The 24460-nt window shown below is 43.2% G+C and overlaps 1 protein-coding gene across 3 annotated transcripts in view; it reads right to left on the reverse strand.

Moving 5' to 3' along the window:
• The window catches only part of ZFHX4 (zinc finger homeobox 4), a 181687-nt gene that overhangs the window by 3906 nt on the left and 153321 nt on the right, over positions 1 to 24460 (reverse strand). For all 3 annotated transcript variants that reach the window (XM_077876501.1, XM_077876499.1, XM_077876500.1), the window contains exons 6-11: positions 22183 to 22299; positions 15535 to 15668; positions 15072 to 15272; positions 14407 to 14524; positions 8249 to 13696; positions 1 to 338 (exon numbers count right to left, since the gene is read on the reverse strand). The exon at positions 1 to 338 is cut by the window's left edge and continues 3906 nt beyond it. In XM_077876501.1, the coding sequence (XP_077732627.1) occupies positions 1 to 338; positions 8249 to 13696; positions 14407 to 14524; positions 15072 to 15272; positions 15535 to 15668; positions 22183 to 22299 (6356 nt within the window). The remainder of the gene's footprint in view (positions 339 to 8248; positions 13697 to 14406; positions 14525 to 15071; positions 15273 to 15534; positions 15669 to 22182; positions 22300 to 24460) is intronic.

Raw genomic sequence — 24460 nt, forward strand, 5'->3', positions numbered from 1 at the left:
ATCCACGTGCGTGTCGCCTACGACTTTGCCCAACACTGAAAGAGCAGATGAGATTTTTTCCTCTTTTTTGGGGTGCTTTTCGGGTTTGGTGGCCTCTAGTTCCTCCTCTTTGATTTTTTTGACCTTGTTTGGCTTACTTTGCTTTTTCTCAGATTCTTTGCTCTGCAGCTCGGTCTGCTGTCCTGACAGAGAGGATGGAGGAGGAGGAGGAGGAGGAGGTGGCGGAGGTGGTGGAGTCTGCAGCAAAGGTTTGGTGGGGGCACTGCTGAGAGACAGGGCAGGAGACGAAGTAGCTGAAGTAGGAAACCCAAGCATGCCTGCACCGGGAGGTGTTAAAGCTGAAAACGACAACAGAGACACGGCCACTGTCAGTGCACCGAGCGACACCTGAACGGCCCGCGCTGCCCGCTGGGCGGCAGCGGGGGGGACGCATCGCCCGCACCGGGGAGAGCCACCCGCACCAGCCTTCCGGGGGTTCTAGCAGTTCTTCTAGCAGTTTCAACGCCCACCGTGACTCTGAGGGAGGAGATCGGCACGCTTTAGCCACATTTCGCTCCCCCCAACCAGTGCTCTCACGTTAGGAAAGGCAGGTGCATCGTGGTGACCAGCAGTGGTGGCTTATAATGACACGCTTTGCGCAGCTCCCTACTCTGCTGCTCATTGTCACCGATTTCTTACTCTGCCTCTGGGAAGGTGGCCTCCCTCCTCCTTCGCCTGAACAGTCTGATAATCACCACCTTCACTAAAAGTTAGGAGCCATCAAACAAAATGAAGTTCATCCGCCTCGCTTGCGGTAGAAAAGTGCATTTCCGTTAAATAAAGAAGGTGGTAAGCTAATTAAAGAGCAATAGTAAATGACCACCGGTGGCACCAAAAAACAAGCCAACAAACAAAAAACCAACCAGCGGTGAAGTCACGGCTCTTCATGCTAACCGGCTGAGCGTGGTTAGGCACGATTTCATTTTTAAGGGTTCGGATCAAACTATTTATTACCACCCTGACAATCTGGCTAACAGAGTACTTGAGGGGAACTGAATATATTAACATTCAACTTTATCACCCCCACCCCCAAACATGCTTCTTCCAGGTTTGCTTGTGGTGTGCCAAAAGGATTCTAACCCCACTAGAGAAGGGGAGCTAAATTCCCGGTAGGCAGACACAGGCCCAGGACAGTATGACTCCACCTGGATCTCAAGGACTCAGCTGAACGTAGTGGCTACTAATAACCTATCACAGAGCCATTTTTATGAGCTGGATAGTTGGGTGAGAAACTAAACCACAGCTCAGGGTAGAAAAGGGAATTGTAAGTCTGTGCCTTTCCTGAATATGTTTTTTTAGAGGCAAATAAAGGTGACTACAAAAGGAACAGACACGGAGCCTTATGGATGGTGGTTCATTCTTGAAGGAGTTACAGCTCTCGGCCCAGGGATCTAGGCAACGACTGTGATAGAGGCCTCATGGGCACAGGGAAGAATTAACCAGGAGAAGGTGAATCAAGTTTAAATTAGTGGACAGCTGTGGAGAAAATGATCATAGAATTAAGACAACCACCTCTTTTAATATTGTTCAAAGTCTTACCTCTATGCTAAATGCAACACTTGAGTGTTCGAAAGAAAGAAAGAAAGAAAGAAAGAAAGAAAGAAAGAAAGAAAGAAAGAAAGAAAGACAAGTGATACAAAAACTGCATGCTTCTTTAGCTAGAAAACAAACAAACTTTAGACTTCACCCAGGTAAGAAAACTTTTCTTGGGCTTAGCATTCAAGATATTCTCAAGTTCTCAACATCACTCTCAATTTGACCCTAATCATTATCATATTATTGTCAATTAGCCTAGCTTATTACTGGCTGATCTTCTTTGTAACCTCACCACACCCAACTCATCCCTGATTTACTTTGGAATGATTTCTTTAGTTGTATTAGTGATAATCTCTAAGTAATTTCCATCACGTTACAGAATAGTTCCCCAATATCCTCAATGGTAATGGGGAAAGATGCTAAAAACTCCATTTTTTTTTTTTTTTTTTAAGTACTAAAATTGAGTCTGAGAGCTGTTAGGTGACTTGACAGAGAGAAATCTGTGACTCAATGGGAGATGAAGTTTGGGGAAACTAAATTTTAGAGCTGACACTCAAAGTTTATAATTGGATCAATTCCAAAGCTAAAAAAATACAAATATTCAAAATGCAAAAGTAAAAGAAAAACCTTGAAAATTCACATTGTATTTCCAGGAGAAACTGGTAGCAAGTATCCACATTTTATAGAATAATGGCTGACATGTTGGAAAAACATTTAAATGAAAATGGCTTAAGATTTGCAGGGGAATGGTAGGGATGAATGAATAAATTCTTGAATCTTTTTTGTTTTGTTTTGTTTTTAAAGATTTTATTTATTTATCCATGAGAGACACAGAGAGATAGAGAGGCAGAGACACAGGCAGAGGGAGAAGCAGGCTCCATGCAGGGAGCCCGATGTGGGACTCGATCGCGGGGCCTCCAGAATCATGCCCTGGGCCAAAGGCGGCGCTAAAACCGCTGAGCCACCCGGGCTGCCCCAAATTCTTGAATCTTTAACCCAATTTGGTATGATTAGACTTCTTAGATTCGCAGGACATAGACTAGCCCTAAGAAAACTGTGAAGTAATGGAGTTGTTTTTGGGGGCACAAGCCCTCAACTCCTTGCCCTAATAAGGGCACACACTACTAGGCCTTTCTTCTTTCTGCTTTCCTTTCTATAAAATTGTATTTGCAAGAAAGAACCAAAGATTTGAATATACCTATTTCTTTTTTTTTTTTAAGGATTTATTTGAGAGAGAGTGCGCGCTCAGATGTCCAAGTGTATGTGCACACATGGCGTGGGGGTTGGGGGCCGGCAGAGGGAGAAGGAGAATCCAGGCAAACTTTTTGCTTATTGCTTATACAGAGCCCAATGTGGGGGGCAAGCGGCTCGATCTCAGGACCCTGAGATCTTGACCTGAGTGGAAATCAAGAGTTGGAAACTCAACCAACTGGGCCACCCAGGCACCCCTCAGAATACACTTATTTCTGAAAAGGTTTAATATATATTAGATTATATAATTTGGGATTTCTTCCTGCTGGTATTCTGATTTCATGATATTCTATGCTACTTTCCTTTTAACAGAGGAGAATTCAGTAAGTCAAAGGTATTAATATCTAACTACAGAATTTCAGATATGATTCAGGTGGAAGGAGCTTTACTAAGGACCAAAGAACCTTCCTTGCATTGTCATAATGATACTATGTTGGTGCTGAGCTTCTTTTGCCTATTCATAAAGCCAACCTTAGTTCTAGGTCTAGTTCAACTAGCCTTCATACTCGATTGTACCATCTCCACCTAAGTGCTTTTGCCTCCCATGTCTATGAAAATTGCTGGCTTACTTATCTCTCTGACATGGTCATTTCAAGTGAGAAATCTTAAGGAACTAAAAGGCCCAAACCAGCAATGGTAGTGAGAAAGCAAAAAGGATCCATAGTTCCATAGTTGTTGACTCAGGCTTTCCCATCACTTGGGGTTTACAGGTTCCCATCCAGAGGCCATATGACAGACTGGCATGAAGATTTTTAGAAGACTGCAACGGTATTCCTAACCACTATGGTCAAAGACTATCAGCGATTTTCAGGAATTCAACATCTTGAGAAGTCATCTGAGTTAAATAATTAACAATGAAGTAAAAATTTTAGGAAAAGAGATGCAGATATATGAAAATCGGAAATAGCAGAGAAAACACTGAACAGTAATCCTGATACAGAAAAAGTGGTGCCAACTATAACTAAATGCATGTTCAATTTTCACGTCTGTCACCAAGGGATAGTGCTAAAGACACGTTTGTTTGTTCCTGCTCCCTAACTCCTACTCCAATTCATTGACATTTCACTGAAAGAGGAAACTTTTTTTCTACAAATAATCTCCTATAATCTCCTGTTATCATTTTTGTTTGTTTGTTTTATTCTCCTGAAACAGCTGCCTATTCCCGAAAGTTACGCTTTTGGAAGAAAACGCCAGTCTCGCAATGAACTTAGATACCATTATTTTCTCTCAGGTTTCCTTGATTTTGGTCTCCCAGAGGGACAATTTATTTTTGAGGTGAAAATAGAACTTATTATGTACATGGAGCCAAAGACAATTGTGCTAAAATTATGAAAGACTGACTCTTATCTAGATTTACCCCAAATGTGCTAGTAAATTACACTGAAGTATGAGAAAAATGCAAAAGGCATGTTCTAACATTCCGTTTAAGGAAATTGGGTTAGACAGTATTTCCAAACACTAATGGAAGATATAAAAATCAGACACTGCTTAAAAGGATAAAGTAAATAAGTTAAAAATAGAAAATCAAGTTAGTTTTCTATTCATCTTGAGCAAAATGCCAAAGGAAGCCAACACCCTCAAGCATTAAATGTAAACCTAAAGTTTTTGAATTTTTCCAGGTGTACGGTATCGTGATTTCCTATTGCCACTTGCCCTTTTTGCATACGATCCTGAGAGAAGAAGACAAATGTGGAAATTTTTAAAGTGGAAAATTATTCACTGTATTAGCAAATGAGTCATAGTAATTAGTACTACTGAACAGAGGGCTGGGTCATCATTCAGGAAATAGGCACACATGATGCATATTACCCTCGAAAGGGCCTTCTTATGATCTTGAAAGACGAAATGATTTGAAGATTTGTTGGAAGCAAGGTAAGTCTTAAAGCTGGTAAAGCAGAACAGCCATTCCACCCAATACAGAATAAAATGGGTGATTAAGCCAGAAAATTTAGAGGTTGATAAATACTAAAACTGAACACGTACATTGCAATTTAAACCAATTTTGGCGTGTAGCCTTTGGAATCAGACATTACTTTATGGCACATCTCATATCCAATGGAGTCCCTTTTCTGGGATTTCCTTAGGATCAACCCCCTCAGATTTACCTTCAAAGGGATGGGTTATCTTTAAAATGAAGGCTTTTCTATAAATAAATCCCATTAAAGTGGGCCCAAGATGAACATGTCATATTCTCAAAGTTAATTCATGTATATATCAAGTTGTGGCAAGAGCCCAGGGCATGGGCTCAGATATATGCTACACAGATAGATATATGCTACTTAGAAAGCATTTTTTCTTCTCCCAGAAAGCAAAGGAGATACTTGTTTGGGAAGAAAGAACCCAGCGGAAAGATGAGGATAGAAGGATGGAGAACCACAGCTCCACTCTATCTCATAGAGATAGAGATAATTAAAAGACTCAGCATTACCCACTACAGGTAAATTAGCCTAAAAAGGATGTGAACTGGAAGTGTGGCTCTCAGACCAGGTCCTGCTGGTACCTCCTCTGTGTTAATGTTGAAAATCTATCACAGACAAAGAACGGATTCAAGAGAAATTGCAAATTCTAGTAGGTACGTTCACAGACCTTTTCTCTTTGCATCATTCTCTGGTCTGTTTTGGTCTATGATTGAATAAAGCAACAGATTCAAAGCCCGAGTTCCTCAACACCTGATGCATCTGTAGATACTGCTCACTGAAGAGAGGCCTCCAGCATCTTTTTGAAACTCTTACGAACAGAGCCCACATTTCAGGGTAGGGAAAGGATACAAATAATATCTATGTTGAATTGAATGAGAAGAAAGTTTAGGTTATTTAAGTATTTCATAAACACTTCCCTCTTCCTTTCTCACTTTCTCTTATGCAAGCCCTCTGGGTGCTCGTTTTGGAGTAATGGACCAGAAAGGCAGTCAGCGAAGGACCCATTACCCAGCAGAAAGAAAAACCAGATGCTCTGGCTGCCACTGAAAAGGGTGACAACATGGGCTGCATCAATTAAAGCAGACTTGTAGATTAAAGGCATAGATACTTAAACTGTTCTTAGCAGATGTAAAGTATCAGATTTTACTCTATTTTACATAATATTTTATTTTGAATTTTACATAGCTGTAAACTTTACATAGCTGTCCATAGGGGTTTTTCCATATCAGACATTATGTGGAAAATCTCGATTTTATGTAACTGATCATAGAAGCTTTTCCACATAAGACATTTTTCTATGTGTCAATAATCACAGTGACACGTGAAGTGGGAGTGGAAGATTAACACATTCATCTGCAAAAGAAAACCAAGCACCGCATTATTCTTAAAATAATTATGTCCGACTTGATTTATTTTTTTTTTCTGACTTGATTTAAATGTAGAGACAAATCATGCAACTGTAGCTTTAACATTTTGAGGCCCCAAGAATATCCAGATAATTAAGCCCAGAATATTACTTAGGGGCAAGGTAGTTGGTATGATAGTTAAGGGAAGGGCCATTGCAGAATTGCTCGTGGGCACATTCCTTACGTGTGTAGGTCTACTCTGCTACTCTCTAATGTCAGCTAGTCATTCTGGAAAGGAGGATCCCGAGGAGCTAGTCATGGTCAAAGGGCCATTTGATACCATTGTTTTCATATCTCCTACGCTAAAAGTTAAAATAGGAGGACCTTCCTACCACTGACATGGCAACTTTGGTTTTTAGAAGAGAAAGATGAAACTGGAAAGTCTGAAATGTGTGCAAAAGTCTAATTTGTGAAAATTAGAAAAGCTTTGTGTGTTTTGGAAACTCTGTAGATACGTGTAATTAGTTCATTCTAAATAATATCAAAGTTTCCTTGTGAAAAGGTAAAAAACATCACTGATGTTTTCTTATTTCTGTGTTTTTTTTAAGATTTTATTTATTCATTAGAGATAGAGAGAGAGAGAGAGAGAGAGAGAGAGACAGGCAGAGGGAGAAGCAGGCTCCATGTTGGGGGTCTCCAGGATCACGCCCTGGGCTGAAGGCGATGCTAAACCGCTAAGCCACTGGGGCTGCCCTGTTTTTTGTTTTGTTTTGTTTTTTTAAAAAAACGCTGTTAATTTGAAAAATAAAACTTGAAGGAAGAAATTATAAGAGAATCCTTTTTTCTACTTTGCATAATATGTAATGTTCTATGTATAACATATAAAACATACAACATTTGTTACGTGTTTGGCTGTGTGATTGCCTCGCTCACTGTATTCAATTTTTTTAAGCCAATATAATTGGATGCCTATCCTCTATTCACAAAATCTACACTGCATAAATTATATTTCTCTTGATGAACACAGAATTGGATTCATCAAAAAAAAAAAAAAAAGAATTGGATTTATCAACTGGGGTTGCCTCAAACAGCTTTACAATTTAGTTATGACTTAATTATAGACCTGGGGTGGAGATGGGGGTAGGAAGTCATAGATTAATATAAATATACTTCTAAGATTATAAATTTATTGAAGTACCAAGTAACAATGGGAGCTCTAAAAATCAAAATCTTATAGCAATGCTAAATTGCAAATGATCACAGAGGTCATATTTTTAGAAGTTAAGCTTTGAACATAAGCTTATTATCTGCTAGGTGTAATGTAGGTGAATTCCTCTATCTAGGGGGCCCTTAACTTTTCAACTTCCTGTCACTGAAGAAGAAGAGGAAGAGGAAGGAGAAGATGAAGAAGAAAAAGAAGAAGAAGGAGGAGAAGGAGAAGAAGGAGAAGAAGAAGGAGAAGAAGAAGGAGAAGAAAGAAGAAGAAGAAGAAGAAGAAGAAGAAGAAGAAGAAGAAGAAGAAGAAGAAGAAAGAAGAAGAAGAAGGAGGAGGAGGAGGAGGAGAGGAAGAAGGAGAAGAAGGGGGAGGAGGAGAAGGAGAAAAAGAGGAGGAGGAGGAAGAGGAAAGAGGAGAAGAAGGAGAAGGAGGAGGAGGAGGAGGAGGAGGAGGAGGAGGAGAAGGAGGAGGAGAAGAAGGAGGAGGAGAAGAACCAAACTCAAAACAAACAAACAAACAAACTTTTTCCTTGGGAAGAACATAAATTAAGATCCAAAAAATGTATTATTTAATGCTTTGCTTTATTAATATGTATATTGAATATTATGCCACATGTTTGTGCTAAAATGCCATTTGAAATCAGTATTAAAATAATTATATAAAAGGAATACCTCTACGACATAAGGATGTACCGATATAAATAATCAATATAGCTCTGAGACACTGCTATGACCTACCTAGTGTTTCTTTTTCTGCGTATGTTCGGGTGGACTCACTTCCTGCTTCTTAATTGCAGCCAATAAAATATCGATTTCAAATAAGGTAAAGGTGTCACTTACTGAGATTAAAGGAGATCCAAACGTACCCTGTTCTTGGTTACACGTGATCGGCTGCCTACTATTAATGAATTAATTAGACTGACTCTCCTTGAAATGACTTACTGTTTGAGTTCTGTGGAAATCCGGGCAAGGAGGATGGACCGTTCATTCCAGGGAGGAGAACCGGAGGGAGGCCAGGGAGGCCTGGATAGGCTGCTGGCAGACTGATGCCGTGGAGGGAGCCGCTGTCCATCATGCTCGGCTGCTGGACCGCCAAGCCCAGCACGTCCGAAGCTTTCTTTATACGATCAAGTTCTTGCTGTGCCATCAGCTGCCGGACGGTGGTCGGAGCCAAGTAATCTTTCTCCCGATCAAGCTGGCTCCCCACGGTCTCCCTCACCTTTGAAATGTGCTGTTTGGAGAAAATGTGATCTCTGATGGACAAGCGGGCAGAGTACTTGACCCCGCAGAGGGTACACTCTGGTTTGGTGCCTTCTGCTCCACTCTGATTAATCATGAAGGGCTTCCCTATGTTAATCTTAAATTTCTTTTCCTTCGCCCTTGCATTCTGGAACCACACCTGGACCACGCGTTTGGGCAGACCGATCTCATTGCCCAGCATCTCGCATTCCTGCATGGTTGGAGTTCGGTAGTCGCTGAAGCAAGCCTTGAGAACCTTGAGCTGGAGGTTGCTCATCTGGGTTCTGAACCGCTTGTGACCTGGTCGATCGTTGCTTTTGGACTTGAAAGGATTGCCGGAGCCAAAGGGATTTGGGGAACTCGGGTCGGCTATGCTGGAGGACTCGCTGCGGTCAGCATTGTCGTCGGGGTCGTCGGTGATATAGAAGCTTTGGTCGTGGTCACCGTCCTTATCATTGAAATGTAGGGAGGGGCTGGTGAGGGAAAAGAGAAATTTCTCCTCGCAGACCTCCGTGGTGGGCGTGGTGGCGGGTTTTGGCAAGGGGTCGAGAGTTTTGGGCTCCTTGGGAGACAGGGCTGGCTTCACGTCTCCGGAACTCCCCGTGGCGCTTTCCACCTCAGCGTTGCCCTCGTCGCCCGTCGTGGCGTCACTGATCGCTGTGTTAATCGACGACGTCTCATCAAAATCAGTTTTGTTTTGATCGTACCCCGCCTCGGCAGGCGGCGCGTTCAAATTCTCCACGTCCTCAGAACATTCTGCTTTAAAGGAGGAAGGGCTCAAAAGGTTCTTGGGCGACAGCTCCGCCGTTTTGCTGACCGGAGTCGACACGGTGGAAGCCAATTCCGTCTCACTTGAGAGATCAATTTTGGTTAATGGCAAAGACGGGTAATCGAAATAAATGTATTTCTGAGGACTCTCTCCCCCATCCTCGGCTGAGATCAACGGGCTCGGCGGCAGGCTGTACCCGGCCTGCTTGCCTTCGTTCCAGTGCCGGGAGCGAATGTGGCTCTCTAGGGCCGACTTGGCCTTGAACAGGGCTCGGCAAAAGGGGCACCGTTTGTGGGACTGGGCCGGGCCCACCGCCCGGAACTGGCCCTTCCTCTCTCGAGCTCGTGTGTTCTGGAACCACACTTGCACCACTCTCTTCTTCAGCCCCACCTCACGTGCAATGTGATCCAGCATCTTTCTGGTGGGATTGGAGTCCAGCAAGTATTTTTCATAGAGTATCTCCAGCTGTTCCGGGGTGATGGTGGTTCTCAGGCGTTTGTCGCGGTGCTGGTCCTCGCCACTGTTCCCTCCCTCCTTCTCACTGCAGGCCGTGTCCTCCTTGTCGTCCAGTTTCCTTTTGAGGGAAGCAGCCACTGGGGCGGGCGGTGTGCCGTGGGCCGAGCCGGTCTGGGGGGGCATCTGCGGGAGGGAACCGCTCAGCAGCTGTCCAGTCATCAGCGGGTTGTTGGGGTCGAAGATCATGTAGGGCATGTCCATGGGCCTTTCCAAGAATGGAGAGTGAAGGAATTGGTTTTGAGCAGCAAGGAAGTGCATGTGCTGGTGCTCCTGCCAGAGTTCCAGAGTTGGGAAGGCAACTGTACACTGATCACATTGGTATTGTAGTAACTGTGGAGGTAGACTGTTCTGGAGGGAAGTCATGGAAAGCTGCAGTGGGCTGGAAGGGACCGGGGTCTGAGAGGCCGAGGGAGGTCTTCCGACGAGTTGGGGCTGTTTGGGCGGTGGCTGTGGCTGCGGCGGCGGGGCCGCCGAGGCCTGCGGCGGGTCTGAGGACGTTGATGCTAACGGCAGGGCCGGTTTGGTGCCTTGAGAAGGGGGAGTGGGGTCACTCTGCTTTGGCTTTTCTGTGGGATACTCAGGTTTCGGAGAGGTCTTCTCAAGTTCTGGCTTGGGGGACGGAATCAGGGGGGTACTGGTCCCGGAGCCAGAGCTCGCGGCCGGGGCAGCGGTGCTCTTGGCCACCTCGGTCTGGCCGGACACCGTGCAATGCTTGTACACTACCTGATCGGTGGCATCCATGGAGTCTTCGGTTTGGCTCTCGTCTTGGGCATCGTCGTCTTCATCCTTGTAACACTGCTTCTTCTGATGCGTGATCAGGTCAAAGATCCTGGGGAACACCACGTTGCACTTCTTACACTGGTACTGCATGTTGCTCGTCCGGATGTAGCGCTCGTTGGTGAGTTCTCTTTTTTCATTGTCTTTCGTTTCCGCCTGGTTCTCGTAACTCTTCCGGGCCTTCTGGCGGGCGTTCTGGAACCACACAACAATGACCCGCGTGGGGAGGTTGAGAACGGTGGACAGTTGTTCTATTTCGTCATCCTTCGGGTAGGCGTTTGTGTCAAAGAAGTCTTGCAGGACCCTCAGCTGGTAGTCCGTGAACCTGGTCCTGGAAGACCGTTTGCTGAAAGACGCGTCCGCTTTGTAGTGCTCCAGGGAGGAGGGCTGCGGGTCGACGCGGATATCTTCCAGGACCGTTATGGGAGGGTTGCTGAAGTTGTAGGGCGAGTCCTTGTTCCGCTGTCGTTCCTTGAAGAGCGTGTTCCGGAACCAGTGCTTGATGACCTTCTGCGAGAGGCCCGACTTCTCTGCCATCTCCTGGATCTGCTCTTCGCTGGGCGAGTTGTTGATGTCGAAGTAGGCCCTCAGGATTTTCAGCTGGTCGTCCGTGATCCTCGTCCGCGGCCGTTTGAACTGCGAATGCCGCAGGAAGCCGGGGTCGAGCCCGAGCTGCTGCTGGCAGAGCTGGGTGAGGTCGGCCGAGAGCGCGTCCATCTGGGGCAGCTGCAGGGCGAGCTGGGGCGGCAGCGCGGGGTGCTGCACGGGCTGCATCATGATGGACGGGAAGAGCGGCAGGTCCAGGGACACGGGCAGCTGCACCTGCGGGGGCGCCGAGGGCGGCGGCGGCGGCGGCGGCGGCGGCGGGGGCGGGGGCGGCGGCGGCGGGGGCGTGGGCGGGGGCGCCTGCAGGGGCGCGGCCCCGGCCCCGGCGCTGGGCAGCTTCCCGGGCCCCAGCGGGGGCGGCTGCGGGGGGGCGGCGGGCAGCGGCGGCGGCGGCGGCGGCGGGGGCGGCGGGGGCGTCTCTGGCGAGGCCGGCGAGATGGGATAGAGCTTGTCGTAGGCCTCCCGGTACTGCCGGGCGAACTTCTCCAGCGCGCCGTAGGGGAAGAACTGCCCGTGCACGTGCTCCTGGTGGCTCTTCAGGATCAGCACGTTGGAGAAGAGCTTGCCGCACGTCCCGCACTCCAGCTTATCAGTGCTCTCGGCTTCCCCACCTTTGCCCTTCTTCTGGACCTTCTGCCTGTTTTCGTTGTACTGGATGACCAGCTCGAACCCGAAGTTCTCCAGCAAGGCCTTGGCTGCGTTTCCTCTGGCCCCCGAAGCGATCCGGGGCGGCGGGACGCATGGTTCCAGGGATTTTTGCCTCTTCGTGTCCTTGCCTTCTTTGAGTCCTTCCCCCTCGCTTGTATAGTCTTGCTTTGGCTTCTCTTGCTTCTCCGCAGCCTCCTCTGCCTCCTTGTACGGGGGCACGTCCTTCGGGACGGGGCCGTCGGCGCTGGCGCTGGCGCTGGCGCTGGCGAGGTTCGGTTGCTCCTGTTTCAGCAACTTGCTCGCTGCTGGCGGCGGCGGCGGCTGCGGCTGCGGCTGCGGTTGCGGCTGCGGCTGCGGCTGCTTCTGGGGCTGCAGCTGGGGCTGCGCGGCCTGGTACTGCTGTGCTTGCTGCTGTAGGATTTGGAGCTGAGTCTGGCCGACGTGATGCTGCGTCTGAATCTGCTGCTTCAAGTCTTCAAGCAGGGATCCTGCCATTCCGGTCATGCCAGGCATTCCAAACGTGGCCGAGCCCGGCAAGCCCAAATCCGGCCCCAGGCTGAACTCCGTGCCGGGGATGTAGAAGGGGAAGAGAAACTGAGGCTGCTGGAACTGCAACAGTGCTTCGGGGGTCACAGGGAAATGAGGCAAAAAGGCTGGGTTTAGAAACTGAGGCTGAAAGAACGCAGCTTGCTGCTGCAACTCGTGCTGGAGCTGCATCTGAATTTGTGCTGGTGACTGCAGCGGGTGGTGCGGAGGTTGGGCAGAGATTAAGTCCGGACTTTGCTTTTTATTTATTTCTTTGGCATCTAAGTGGCTCTCCTTGCTGCCGACTGTCGCGAGACTCATGGAATCTAACATCCCCTGGCCGGGACTACTGTTTGCTGCCATGCCGTGCCCACCAGCCCCGTGGCCGCTCGGCTCCAGCTTGGCAGCCCGCGCCTTTGTCTGGTGGAGCACGGACCTCATGTGGATCTCCAACGTGGAGCTTTGGCTGTACGCAACATTGCAGATGCTGCACTTGTAGGGTTTGTTGTCTGTGCTGCTGTTGGTCTCTTGAGGAACGGGACTGGAGGCTTCCTGCAAGACCTTTTTCAACTTATGCAGATGAGACACTGAATTATAGTGGACCAAGAGAATGTTCTTCTGGGTGAACGACTCTTTACACACTGTACACTTATACGGGCGCGATGGGTCAAGGAATTTTTCCATCGTAAAGTTTGGCCCTTTTCTGAAAGGTAAGGTCCGCTTTGGTTCAGAGCCCATGTCGTCCGGGATTGAGCTACTATCACTTCCTACAGGACTTGCCTTCCCTTCGTGGTCCACCTCGTACTCTCTCTCCATGTCCTGCTCTAGGCCGTGGTCGTCCTGTGCCATCGTTTCACTCTCTGCCCACAGTTCGCCGTTCACGGGCAAGGAGGCATACAGCTGCTGAAGTTCGGCCTCGCTCAGCTCGGGGTGGCCTGCTTCCAAGTGTTTTTTTAAAGCCTGGAATGTACGGAAACTACGCTGGCAGAGATTACACATCGTCGCGGCCCGAATCGCATGATACTGGGAATGTATCTGAAGCTTCTGCATAGTCTTAAAAGCCAAGCTGCAGTGGTTACAGCGGTACTTATAAACGTGGCGGTCCGACACGGAGAGCGGTTGCCTCTTTTGCTGCTCGCTTAACTGATCCTGTAGGGTGTCAGGGATTTTCACATCCTTACTGCTATTTTTATTCCATTCTGACACTTCCATGGGTTCTTTAGTTGGTTTCTGCTCCTCGCTCTTTATTTCCACGCTGGCCTTTGAATCATCAAGACCTGCCATACTTTTGTCATCCACTGGACTTTCGCCTGTGCGGAAGAAAGCACAAATATGTCACTTACAGGAAGAAAGCCTACTGCTTAAATGCCAATAAATATAGTAAGTAGGAAACTCTAAAGATTTCTGCTAAATCAATTTCTTTCTTTCTTTCTGAAGTAGGCTCCGTGCCCAGCGTGGAGCCCAACGTGGGGTTTGAACTCACGACCCGAGATCAAGACCCGAGCTGAGATGAAGAGTTGGATGCTTAACCGACTGAGCCGCCGAGGCGGCCCTAATTGATTCTTTGCGGAGATACTTATTGAGCAACTACTGTGTGCCAAGCACTGTACTGGGTGCTGGGGATGTAAAGGTGAATAAGAAATCACCCCCGATCTCAAGGAATTCCAGGATAGGAAAAAAAAAAAAAAAAGAAGAAGAAGAAGCAGGTTAAAGGTAGTTATAGTATGCTGTAATCAGCATGATATAAGGGCCATGACGCCAGTGGTTAGGAATGAGAACACACAATATCCTTGGTCATCGACACTTCTAGGTCTCCTAAGAGCAGTTATAGGTAACCAGATACTAAATGTGCTTTGGAAAATGTAGCTCTTGGAAACACCACAGTTGTTACTGTTGTTTTTTTTTTCTCCATGCTTTTAAACAGCAGCAACATAACTTTAATAGTAATAGTCCTGAACATCACCACACATGCGAGCCCCTGAACGTGTTTTCCACAGATCCTGCACCCGGGCTGGCATACCTGAATATTTCCCAGATCCCTCAGCTGTGATGGCTGCAGGTGTGTCCCGCTCTGACTTCTCAGAGGCGGCAGCTGGCAGTAGCAGACTGTTGGGCATCATCACATCGGGCACAGGCACCTGTGAGAAGCAAAGGGGTTCATGTCACATGGAGCCCAGAAATCAGACTCCATCACATTTGCCGCTGGGCCGTAGACCATCCCACTTACATTTTTCCACACAGAAACGGGGACATTTTGTGGCTCCTACAGACCAAGGCTATCCCTTCGGATTTTAGATCAATACTATTACAATGCCATATTCCTCTTTTCTTTTTTTAAAAATATGATTTGAAGGTTTTTGTCTGTCTATTTTTTTTTTTACAACGATCATCAGGAAAGTTTGAGACTCAACATGCCCACGTGAATCATGCAATTAACATTACAGATCTAAAAGCAAGACAATAAAATATGTTACTGAATAAGCTATGCCTTGAATCATATTTCCTTTCTCCGTAAGCAAAAGAGACGACAAATAAATGGGCCTCGGTTGTGATTTCTAGAACACGGTCTGTAAGAGAACTATCAGTAGGCAGAAAAAATACATTTCTCAAGCAATAATTACAGATTTCGTGTTGATACTTTTAGAGAGATCATGTCACATGCGAAGCAACGTTTGGTCTCCTTACTGTCATGAGCAGCTTCTCCACACAATCCGGAGACACGCTGTGCAAATGCGTCAGATGCAGCTGGAGGTGCATTTTGTTGCTGAGGACGTCCTGACAGAGGGGACAGCAGATGACGGGCTGTACCGAGTGCTGTGACAGGACATGCATCTGGATACGACTCTGGTCCCTACTATTGTAGTTACAATAAGGGCACTGAAAGAGCTGGAGAATACGGGATAAACACGGCTGCTGTTAGTTGATGGACTCTGATGACTGTAGAACATTAGAAGTAACACCAATTAATGTGGAGTATGGTATACTATAGTAATAGTATAGGGTACAGTAATTGAACACGGTGTCTACATACGTTTTAACAGCATGAACTCGTTTGTGGCTCTAAAACTCTCAGGAGTAGTAGTAATAATAATAACAACAATAATAACAGGTTTACACAGCAAAGGGGAAAAAAAAAAAACATTTTTACCTGTTCGTGACAGAATTTATTGTCCTCTGTAGGTTTTGATCTTTTTGTTGCAACATCCTCTTCTTTCGCCAGCAGGAGTGGCTGGGTCCCCCCTCCCACACTGACTTTTAGCTCCTTTTCTGGTGTGATTATTCCTGATTCCCAAAAAAGAATAGAACACCTCAATTTTAAAAGACTCACAACATCAAATTCTGAAAAACTGTATGTTTTTTCGAGTAGCTCTGACTCTAAATCCACTGACTCATAAAAATGACTGGACAAACACTTTTAAATGATGTGAATCTCAAAAGGCAAAAAGCACACTTCTTTTTATCTACTAAGTGGGCTTTATAAATATATTTTAAAATGTACTCCTGTCTCATGTTTAGATAACCCTAGGTGACCTTGAAAGATTCATCCACAACACATGCTCTCTGGTGTCTCAGAATGCCTTTATCACCTTAAAGCTCATCTACTCCCATTCACAAATGCTAACTTAGAAAACAGTTACTTTGACTAGCGTTTAATTACTTATCTCTCTTCTAAAATTCTTGAACACTGAAAACATTTCAAAATACCAAAAAGAACAGACTAGTTATAATTCAGAAATGAAAATACTATTTTTATGTGGTGAATACAGGATTAAAAACTTTACTATACATTCCATATCTGTCGCTGCTTTTTTTTTTTTTTTTGTGATTTCATACCTTATTTTAGATGTTTTGGCATTTGGCTGTACACATAATACTTATGGTCCAAATCTCAAGAAGACAATTGTTTTATGAGGTTAATCCAAATATTCGGTGTTAAAGATGGTTTAGGATTTTGCCTAGATGAGCAATGTAATGTGCAGGAGCTTCACACACATCAAAGAAAAGAGTGCAATTCTAATTTCCCAATCTAACAGAAAATTCTTTCCAGCATCAATTTTCCCGATAATCTCCTCTGTGAGGCTGGATATTACAGCGACATTGGGTAGGCATGTCACATACATCTCACGACAAACACAAAACCTCATTTACCATCCATTCCAATCTCATCATAGCGCAGCATCATCTGACCTTTTTTCTGCTGTTTATTATGAGTATTTCTAATTTTAACTTTCAATTTTCACCATCTTCCAGTCAATTTGCAACTAAATTATTTCCAGGGTGAGGACACTATCACTGGACAACTGGGTGCAAATACATCTTGAAATGCAATGAAGCTAAACCATTGATTGCTATCAGACCCCGCGTAAATATAGAGTCTAGGCGTAATCTGATTGTATGCTGTGCATGAAGATTTATCTTGATTTTTTTTCAATCCACATACGGTTCATATAAATGAACAAATTGCACCTTATTGCAAAATAAGCCAGTTTTAATTTAAAAATAAGGTCAAGGATGTTATGGAAACAAAGTAAAAATGAACCAAAAAACATGTTCTCTTTCTATCCTGAATAGAGATGCCTGTTTTCTAACATATACATAATTTTAGGAATTTCAAATTCAGAAAGAAATTTAAAAGGCAGGGTGACTCGGAGGAGACCGAAATTAAAATAGAATTTAAATGACACGATGACAATAATTTTATCCCCTAGAGGTGTGTGGTAGGTACAGAACTAGTGCTATGCTTTCAACAAATTACACTGCTACTGATTTCTAGATTTACAAACACTAGATTTTATTTGAATTAGAACATTTGTCATATATATGTATATGTATACATATATATATATATACACACACACACATACATACACACACACCTTGGAGAAATTTAGATTCTCTGTAAATATTTGAAAAAATAATTTATTGTATTTGTATTTGAATGAACTTAAATTTGAGACGGACTGAAAAATTTCATTACATTGATTAAACAATATCCAAGTGTTTGATATTCAAAAGATAGGTCAAAACAGGAATGCTTATCTCATACTAAATTCTGGCATCAAAAATATGTTTTTTTCCTTCTCAAAACAAAACACCCTTTGTGCTATTGTTTTAAAAAGTGTTAAAGATAAACATTTAGGAAGACAATATGCCATACGGTATTCTGCAAATAAAATTTACCCCCTACAGAGTCAGATCAAGTTCTATAAAATGATTGTCATTTAAATCCGCAAACATTTATCAGTTGCTTTTCCCTGTGAAACCGAAAGATTTTTCCTAAAAAGTTCCCCACTAATGAGTAAGAATATGTTCCCTTAAAAGAATAATACTATGTCATATCACCTTATCATTCTTTTGTGTACTTGGTAGAATTAAACATGACCAAATACTAAGTTGGTCCAATTCCCTATGCTATCAAAAACTGTCACACACAAGTTAAAAAGATAATTTCCATGACTCTGGTTGCTTGCAGGCCCTATGGAACATCAGATCTAGAATAAACCTTCCATGAGCTTCTAAATCTATTAAATTTATAGCCTTATTTTCATAAGCATGAAAGCATAAGCATTATGACCTTATTTTCATAAGCATATATATTCTAATGTTGGTACTCAAAGGATCAAAAACATTGCTTTCAAGATTTGAAACATTTTACTGAGACCATGCTATATAGATCGGTATAAACACTTGATATAATAAATCCACATTCTTATTTTTACCCTTACTAATAGTCATCAGCAATATAATTGTTTTTTAATTTAGTTTTATTTATTTTTTTTTAATTTTTTTTAAATTTTTATTTATTTATGATAGTCACAGAGAGAGAGAGAGAGGCAGAGACACAGGCAGAGAGAGAAGCAGGCTCCATGCACCGGGAGCCCGACGTGGGATTCGATCCCGGGTCTCCAGGATCGCGCCCTGGGCCAAAGGCAGGCGCCAAACCGCTGCGCCACCCAGGGATCCCTAATTTAGTTTTAATTTAGCTTTCACACTGCATCAAGGAAGTAAAGAGTTCAATTTTAGGGTCATTATTACATGGCCACTGCCGTTTACTGTTGGCTATAGTATTCCACCCAATATATGTGTCAACTCTAATATTTTTTAGCTAATTAACTTAGCTAATTAAACCATGATCTTAATGTAAGCTAGGGGCTTCCTAAAGACCATATTATTTTAAATTAAGAAGTTCTAAATAAAGGCTAGATCCTCCCCCCCCTCAACTCAATTGTGTTAAGCACCCCAAAAACAGATGCCATTGATAACAAGAAGCTGAGAAGGTTGAGATGTAACAACATAACAAAAACACTCTTGAGGATAAGGCAGGTCATCAGAACTATTTGCAAAGATGATGGAAGTTACATTTTATGCACGCGTGCCTTTTCTACTCAATGGGGTGCTATCTCAAGGATTATGGCCTACTCAATAAATTATAGGGCATCGACTCTAGGACCTTTTTCTGAACTGTCTTATCCTGGAAATACATTAAATAAGGGCCTGTCAATTTTGGAAGGTTTTGATTAAGTTTTCTGATTACTCATAGTTTACGACTGCAACTTTATTTGAAGTAAACCCTGTTTGTTACCCTAGACAAAATTTTGAAATGAGATCACAATCCATTTTATGTTATTAAGGGCCTCCCAATATTCTCAAAAAACAATGCCATTTTAATGCATTTTAACTAAAAAATGAAATCTAATTACAAATAAGCACTGCCAAATAGATAAGCCAATGATTATCTGTCAGTTATGGGATTATTTAGTTTGCATGAGATTGCTAATATAAAAATGACATAATTCATTTCAATTCAGATGCTGCCTACTTAATACTTTCCAATCCCTAAAATACAGAAGGTTGTAAGGTGGTTTATACTCATAATAAGTGAGAAAAATCCAATAACATATACGTACTCAAAGCAAATCTGGAAAAAAAAAAACAATAAAACAAAAATCTGAGTTAATATCTATCAATCAATATATTTGATAAAGTTTGAATACTATAAAACTGAATATAACAGAGGATGTTATTCAACTACAAATAATTCTAAATTATAATTACTGGTACAGTATTCTTTCTAATGAGACTAGAATGAAAGGATAATTTTAATTGCAATAATGAAGGTTAATTTCCATCTTTGCTCATGTTTACTCCCTTATTAAAAAGTGGTCCCCTTAGCCATGGCAGAGACATATTACATTTTCAATGCAAATGTATTAATCTGGATAAACTCTATATTAATTCTTGTACTGCACAGAGCTATAATTTGGATTATAATTAATCTAAAGTGGCACTAGATTTAAATGACAATATAAATGAGGCATTAGGAGGCTTTTCTATTATGAATGAATATTCAACAAATATAACTTGCATATTGCCAAGTCTCATTTTGAAAGCTCCAGTCCTAGAGATTAATGTCAGCAACCCAGCACAACAGCTTACACAAACATAGTCTTCCTAACGTGTGCTAATTCCTTCCTGTCTATAAAAAAATTCTGTGTTAGAGTGGGGTCACACTGCTTTCCCATCCAACACTTTAAGATAGCGGTTAATATATGAGAGTGCTGGTATTTTTTGACATTTATAACTGACATAAGGAAAAGAACAGTATAGACATAAGTGGTTATTCAATCATTAGAAATATTTACAAGGGGGAAAATCCATGCAACAATATTTTCACCTAATTAGATTCATTTTAGAAAGTGGAAGACCTTGTTCAAAGTTCGCGGTGGTTGTCAGTAACAAGAACCACTCTGAAGCCTAGGAGGTTTCAAGGCTAAATATTTGCATCTCAGTAATTACTTTTATTTGGTGCATAAATTCCATTTTCATTTCTATAGATACACCTGGGGAGGCCTTTCTGCAGGAATAAAACATTGTTTGAAATGACTAACATTATGCAACGTTCTGTATTCTCTCAGAAGCTTGAGTCCTGTCTAGATGGTACAGTTAGGCACCCAAGAAAGCACAATAACTCATCAGGCCATTAGGGAGTGATCGAGCCCATTATTTATACAGAGCTGTAAACTGTGCTACTGGAGATACAGCCCCCGCATCTGTGATGTGCTCCAAGTAAGACTCCTTCCTTCCTCAATGGTAACAATGGCTCCATTTTCAAGAGATTCCCAGGATCCAGCCTTTGGAAGGCATTAGATAAAGCCATGCATAACGTCATATGCCTAATTATCACAGGAGCATATTTAATCGACACTAATGGGCTACCTGTGTGTTTTAAGCGTTCTTTTCAGGAATGGAAGGGACATGGTTTGCAATGTCCTTTTGGAAGGACTGTAAGAAGGACACCGAGGAACGCAGACGGAAGTCATGCATGCAGCTAGTCTTGATGAGGTCCATCCTAGAGAACGAATAAACTGACCACTTTTCTACTTCCAATTATTTTCACGTGAGGTTTAGATGGCACTACCCTTGACCTTAACTGACCACTAGGTATTTCAAATCTATTTTCAGTAACCTCAGGAGCCAGTTTACTAACATATAGCTATGGCATCTTTTTCACATTGCTTTAGGTTCCATACCAACCTTAGATCCTCTTTATTTAAATCAAATTAGGATCATATGTTAGCCACTATATCCTAGACACAGATTTAAGTAGTGCTTTCTCACAGGACTCCTGAGAGAAACTTAGCGTTGGATGATGTAGGGTGCGGGGAGCAGAGATGCCCTTCAGATAATTTTTGAAGGGAATGCAGCACTTAGATATGCAATGACTGAATGACAAATATGAGATAATTCAGGTTTAAACGAACTTGCATGTAAAAATGGTACTTTTGCACAACCCAATGTCTTCATAGTGAAAACAAGCTTCTTTATATGCAGCTGTCACTGGAATTCAAGGAAAAGATAGATGAGCACCTGAAACTAATAGGCTTGAACCCGTTTCAGCACTTCTTCTGCTTCAATGAGTCCAACATAATAAAACTAGGTATAGCGTGCAGCAAAAGTAGCCAATGTAATATTCATTGCGACCATAGATTTCCATCTCATACATACAAAGCATGGATGAAGTCATATATTTGCCAAATCAAACACAGAAAAAGCCTTAGGTATCCACACCAGATGCTGGCCTAGGGTTTGTTTGTGCACAAGTAAATGTCATGACACGAAGGTTTGTTTTCAAAGACAGTAGCTTTCATTACTGGGATTTGTCTATTCTAGAAGATCAAAATTACCCAGCACCTAATCCCTTTTCAATGATATTTCCTCTTTCTTAGGCTGAATCATCTGTAAACTTTTCCACTGGATTTTGTTTGAAATGCCTCAAATAGATGCCCTTAAAAAGAGCAAATTCCTGAGTGTAAGTTGTAAAAAGGCAAGGAAAAATAACATTTATTTTTAGGGTTACGTGGTTTGGGGCCGGGGGGGTGGTGGGCGCATGTGACTGAATGAAAAAAACTCAAGTGATATCTAATCCTGTGCTTATGAAAAATTAATATGCCATCAGAGGACTCACAAGTATAGCTAAGATTAATGAAAGGCGCTTAAAAAATTACAAGCACACAAACTGATTTGATTAAAAAATAATCTCGCTGGTCGTCCTGTAATATTCTTCAACTTATCCACATCTATTCCGTCAGATGGTTATGATTAAAAATAGGTCAATGGGAGGCTACTGATAGAAATCACATGCAAAATGCACATGCAATGAATAGTAGTGGGAATGTTCAGACAGTTTAAAATGAATAAAAGCTTTTAATAAGCTTTGGTGGGGGTGAAGAAAGGGCTGATTGCAAGGCATGGGGCGGGGGGTAGGAAAGAAAGGTGAAGGATGCTAACATCTTACCAGAATCTTTATTAGAGTTTTTGCCTTCACTATTGTCTCTCTCACTTCTGTCTTTCTCCTCCTCCTCAGCCACCGCTGCAGGTTTAGCAGCTCCTTCTGTCTCCTCACTTTGTTCTTCTGTTAAGAAAAGCAGACCCAGTCAGAGGACTGAAAACCCCAGAAGGATGCCCACTGAAATAAACGTGACCATTTAAAAACCGTGCCATTTATGAATCATCTGCAGACATTCACTCTGAAGAAAGAACGCAAATTTATTCACAAGTCTCTATTAGAACCTGCTGTTACCAAAGCAGATTTTCATCCACAGTCCCCTTCTTTTACATCCATTGAGAAAATGTGCCTGTACTAAATTAAAATACAAGAAATCATCTTGAGGGCAGTGTAAGCTAGAAACGGTTTAAGGATAGGTGTAAGGCAGTTTTGTCATTTTAATCGCAGAAACTCCTAAACTACTTGGATCTTCTGTTCCACGGGTTGGACAGATGACAGAGCAAACCAAACTCTTGGAAAAAAATCCTTAGCGAAATCATATGAGCACGATGGGTTAAACGTAAGACAGGTGCTACTCCTGCCTTCAGTCCCCGGACCCCAGGGGAATTTTTTGGAACTTGTCAGAGTAGGATCTCAAAACTTCAGTTACACTGGTGGGTGTGTGTGTGTGTGTGTGTGTGTGTGTGTGTGTGTGTTTCTATAGGGGGAGCTATACGGGGCATAGGACATAAGAAGGTATACTTCTTCTACGACAACCACATCACCCCACACCTCATTCACGGGTTCACACCAGCTAGATTACATGGAAATCCTCATAGTAACTCAACCCTATTTAATTATTCTGTAAATCTTAGCTATGCCGCTGCTGGTGGATTAATCTGTTTATGCAGTTAGCCTCTATGCTGGGTCTGTGTAGCACTAATCCGTGAAAGGCCCACTGTTCTCTTTCATCCTGTGATCATTTGTCTCTCACTGTGCTGATGTCACATTTTAATGAATTTTTAGCAATCTGAGTAATGCCAGATAACCAGACTCGCAACTCCCCACAGCATGGCATGCTGTTTTCATTGCAGCACAAAAAACAAAAATCATATTCCCCTGCTCAGGTAGGAATTACATAAATTAGGAGAAGAAGGTAAAATGGGATTTGAAGCACCAGGCTGCTCAATTTCATAAAATCTTTAATGACCATATAAATTAACCCTGGAAAGGCAAAAGGTCATCGACACACATTTGCATGCACTCTTCTATTTGCTTTTGATAAGCAGAGCTTTTATGCAGAGAACATGATACAATTAACCCTTCAATAACCGTACAAAACGCTGCTACGGACATTTTAAGTGTCAAGCATTAAGTGAAAATTACACACTGCATAAAATTTTCATTGCAAATGCTATAGTGATTGAAAGGGGAAATCGTGGCCCTCTCCACACCCCATGTTTTATTAATAACGTTCTGACAGCAGAATGAAATATCCACTGTCATATGTAGCAGCTGAGCACAAAAAAAAAAAAAAAAAAAAAAAAAAAATTGCTATTTAGTGCCTCACTTGCCAGCCCAGCTCTGTAACCCTGTGAGCAGGAAACAACAACGAAGGGGGCAGTTCTAGGCTCAATGGCCGAAACTCCAAAAAGCTGAAGGGGAAAACAGGGACACCACTTGAAATAAGAGTTTGTTTCAACTGTGAGTCCTCAAAGGCACCATACAAATCCATTTATTCCATATTTGCACTTTGCCACTGCACAAAAGCAGAGCTGAGGTCCATGGTGGAGGGGGTCAGTCATCTGAGGGCTTTGGGGGAAGCTTCCCTTTCAGGCAAATACCTGTGAAATTCTTACTTTAAGAGGAGAGAATCAACACTTCTTAAGGCTCTAGCCTGCTTTCACCCCGTCAGTGATAATTACTGATCAAACACAGGCTCTCTCATCCCGGCAGGGTCCGGCCTGGGTGGGGACGGTGGCCAGCTTGGTGTGAGGGTCTGGAAGGCTCAGGTCATGACTGGATTGGGCTGTTGCCCTGCCGAGTCCACACACATGACGTGACATCCAGTGTCAAGCCTTCCACCTACGACAGCCCACGGCAATTACTTTTCAACTCATCCTGGGGAAGGGATGCAAGACTTCTTTGAGTAGATTTACTGGACCTTTCCCCCAGGGCTGGAAAATGAAGTGTCAGAGTGCTACTGAGTGTCCTTATCTTGAGGGGACATAAAATGGTAAGGGCTATCGCAACTCACATTAATAAAACATAGGGTGTCAGGAGAAGAAAACAAAAATTATGAAGGCAC

This window comes from Canis aureus, chromosome 28 (genome assembly GCF_053574225.1).
Source record: "Canis aureus isolate CA01 chromosome 28, VMU_Caureus_v.1.0, whole genome shotgun sequence".
NCBI lineage: Eukaryota > Metazoa > Chordata > Mammalia > Carnivora > Canidae > Canis > Canis aureus.